The sequence below is a fragment of the Nicotiana sylvestris genome, chromosome 7 (assembly GCF_000393655.2).
Source record: "Nicotiana sylvestris chromosome 7, ASM39365v2, whole genome shotgun sequence".
In the NCBI taxonomy this organism is placed as follows: Eukaryota; Viridiplantae; Streptophyta; class Magnoliopsida; order Solanales; family Solanaceae; genus Nicotiana; species Nicotiana sylvestris.
The window spans coordinates 108,564,100-108,567,406 of NC_091063.1; the positions used below are offsets into that span (position 1 = coordinate 108,564,100).

At 34.1% G+C, this 3,307-nt stretch overlaps 1 protein-coding gene across 1 annotated transcript; it reads right to left on the reverse strand.

The window, feature by feature from the left end:
* Positions 1-660: 660 nt before the first annotated feature.
* LOC138873600 (uncharacterized) lies at positions 661-1,760 on the reverse strand. Its single transcript, XM_070152072.1, has 2 exons — positions 1,151-1,760; positions 661-1,061 (listed from the first exon to the last, which is right to left on the reverse strand). The coding sequence occupies exons 1-2, from the start codon at positions 1,758-1,760 to the stop codon at positions 661-663; spliced, it is 1,011 nt and encodes a 336-aa protein (XP_070008173.1).
* Positions 1,761-3,307: the final 1,547 nt, after the last annotated feature.

Below are 3,307 nucleotides of genomic sequence, written 5' to 3' on the forward strand. Positions count from 1 at the left end.
CCACAAGGCTATATCAGTAAAACTGATTGAGAAGTTAGACTTTGAGCTAACAGCTTCCAAAGACACAACAATCAATATCTTATTTCCATATTGCTATAGGAAGTACAAGCCATCTATTTCTCTATCAATCTCCTTCATCCTGCCATTGAAAAGATTCTGAAACACACAAAAATCAGGATAGAAAGAGGCAAAACACCTTAAGTCTCTTGTCATTTTTGACACTGACAATAAGTTGAACTTCAATTGTGGTACATAGTATACTTCTTTTAGAATGTTGTTGTTTGATATTTGACTGTCTCTAACATGAGTTACTTGAGTGACATCTCCATTTGGCAAAATAACTTTTCTAGAGGAAGAGAGTTCCACTATAGAAGCTTTATTTAATAGATTGCCATTAGATACCATGTGGTTAGTTTCCCCTGTGTCAATGATCCACTCTTTTGGACTAGTGGAAGCTAGTAAAGCAATACTAGTACCTGCTGCATTAGCTTAAGAAGTAGGTGTAGGACTGTTGTTACATGCTGAAGAAGAGCTGACTGTGTTGCTGTTCAGAATATGCATAATCTGATCATATTGTTCCTCGATGAAAGGAAAGGCACTACCTCCTCTATGTTGTGATTGTTGTTCCATACTTGATGAGTGATTGTTGTTCTGCAAGGGTTAAATATGCCTTGACTGCATAGTAGTGGCCACTGAACCAGGGTTTGGCTGTCCACAAGGCTGTATGTAAGAGCCTAGCTCAGGTAGTGAATTATAACCACCAGAAGATGAGCCATATTGTGCTACTGCATTATAAGAACCAACTCCCCCTTTCTTCTTAAATTTGTAATATATTGGATAACCAACTATTTGATAGAAATTTTCCTTACTATGACCCTTTAGCTTGCAGAACTCACACTGTAGATTAAAGTTCTTTCTGTACCTTGGTCTGTTATAAGTCTTAGAACTATATAGTGCTGTAGATTCATAGTGTCCATCAGTGACATTAGGTGAAGGCCCTAAGATTCCAGCTGAATCTTCTATATTTCTCTCACTCTCCTCACTAATCAACATAGCATAGGCTTGATTTACAGAAGGAACAAGTTTCATCATTAGAATTTGACTACAAACTTGTGAGTATGAGTCATTTAAACCCATAAGGAATTGATACAGTTTTTGTTTGTGAAGGTGTTCAATGATTTTTTTTTAGTTTTAGGGCAGTCACAACCAGGATGTGGCATTAGGTCTTCAGTCTCATCCCATAGGTCCTTGAGTTTTGAATAATACACAGAGATAGAGGAGATACCTTGTGTTAGGGTTCCAATTTCCTTGTGTAGGTTGTAGTACCTAGTGTCATTCACCTTGTAAAAATGCTCTTGCAGGTCCATCCACACAGTGTGTGCGTTGGTCGCATATGCAATTCCACTGACCAAAGTCGGTGCTATAGCATTCATTAGCCATGATAAAACGATAGCATTGCACTTTTCCCATTGATACCAATATTTCTCTCGAAATTTCTCCTTTTTCCACCTTCCGTCTACCATACTAAGCTTATTTCGACCTAGAAAGGCAATTCTCGTAGATCGATAACACAGTGAGAAGTTATATATGCCTGTTAATTGAAATAAAATAAAAAAGATTTCACTCGTATTAGTAGGTGCCAGATACAGAGGATGAGTGACTGCAACTGAAATTCCTACTTCAAATTCATCCTCTGATGATACTTGAGAAGTTTCAGTCATAGTTGCAGCTGTTTCCTGCTCAGAGTTGTTGACCGCCATTGTTGACGATTTAGAGCTTCAGAATTGAGATGTGAAGAAGAGAATCAAAGAATGAAGAGAATTGAGGAGATGGTTACAGAGTCGAATCAATTTGTGAGCTTCAATTCATAGCTCGAAGCTCTGATACCATGTTAGATTTCAGAGAATCAGAGAGACGAAGAACCCTAGAATTGAGAAGAACATATGCAGAGAGAAAGACTTGAAGAAGAAGAAATGAGAGAAAAATATTTTCTGTGTATTCAATGTAACAGTAAATTGGTATTTATGCATGAGAGATTAATTATCAACTTCCTAATTAATTGATGGACCCTACAGTGCTTCCAATAACTGACTGTAATAAGTGCACACTAACTAACTAACTTTACTCTGTACTATGTTGTTTCTCTTGTTTTCACATGAAAGGATTTCTGGATTTACTTTTTTAGTTCAATATCCTTCTTTTACTAACTGAAATTAAAGAGTTAGTAAAACTCATTAGCCGATTAATTCAAATACATACAAAAATCCAAACTTTTGTTTAAAGATGAAGAAATTTAATTTATCTCATCGTACTTTATAATAATACTGATATAAAAGTAACTACCATATAATAATAATAGGTGAGAAGAAAACATTTTCCAGAAGAATCATTTCCGGCAGGTCAGTCATTTTTATTTGGAGATCAATAAGTCAGGACTAGCAAAACCTTGAAAAGAATTCATCGAGAAAAAACTTAACATCATACAAAATATAGCAATGTAAATAAATGAAAAAGCCTTAAGTCCGTCTCTTCAATGTCGGTTAGCAAGCATATAGCCATGAATTAAGGAAAGGAGATTCTAATTCCATTAATTTGTGTTACGTGATTCCTGCTTCTAATTTTTTTATTACTGCATATAATGTAATTACGTGTAGGATCGACATCCTTAAGCATTTCGAATAAAACGATTTTAATGAGGAAAACTATTGGCCCGTTTTGTTTGACAATTATATCTCAAATCTTTTGGAATCAGGACCTAAGTTACGGTTGTCTCCAAACCATTAAGACAACTTATGCTGTTTGTTGTTTAAAATATCAAACAAGATTGAAGGAACTGAACCCTACCAAACTTTAAAATTGAACAAAGTACGTGCATTCATTTAATATATATAGATTATGTATTAATAAATAATTACTATAAGCCTAATAAAATTAATTGACTCGTAATATTTCCTTCTGCGGTGAAAAACAACAACCGTTAATACACTAGTAGAGAGTATCGAACTATTCTTTTCTACTAAATTTTTTAAGCTAATGGATTTTTAACTTATTTATAGCCAATGTCATTTTAACAAGTAGCTACTTTAACTCAAAAAGATATTTCGTAGGCATTTGACATTATGGGATTGAAATAGAAAAGCTAATTTGAAGTTAAAATTGAGAATGAATATTTGAAACTCAGCTAGCGTTTGACCATAGATTTCCAAATTTATTTTGAAAAATATGATTTGAGCGAAGTTTGGTTTGAAGATGAAAATATGTTTGGATATACGTTTTCAAAACATATTTCCCAAATTTATTTTGGAAA

Coding starts and splice junctions, on each gene's coding strand:
- LOC138873600 (XM_070152072.1), bottom strand. CDS start 1,760: ATGGCGGTCAACAACTCTGAGCAGGAAACAGCTGCAACTATGACTGAA. Junction 1,062..1,150: donor CACCTTCACAAACAAAAACT/GTATCAATTCCT, acceptor CTGTAAATCAAG/CCTATGCTATGTTGATTAGT.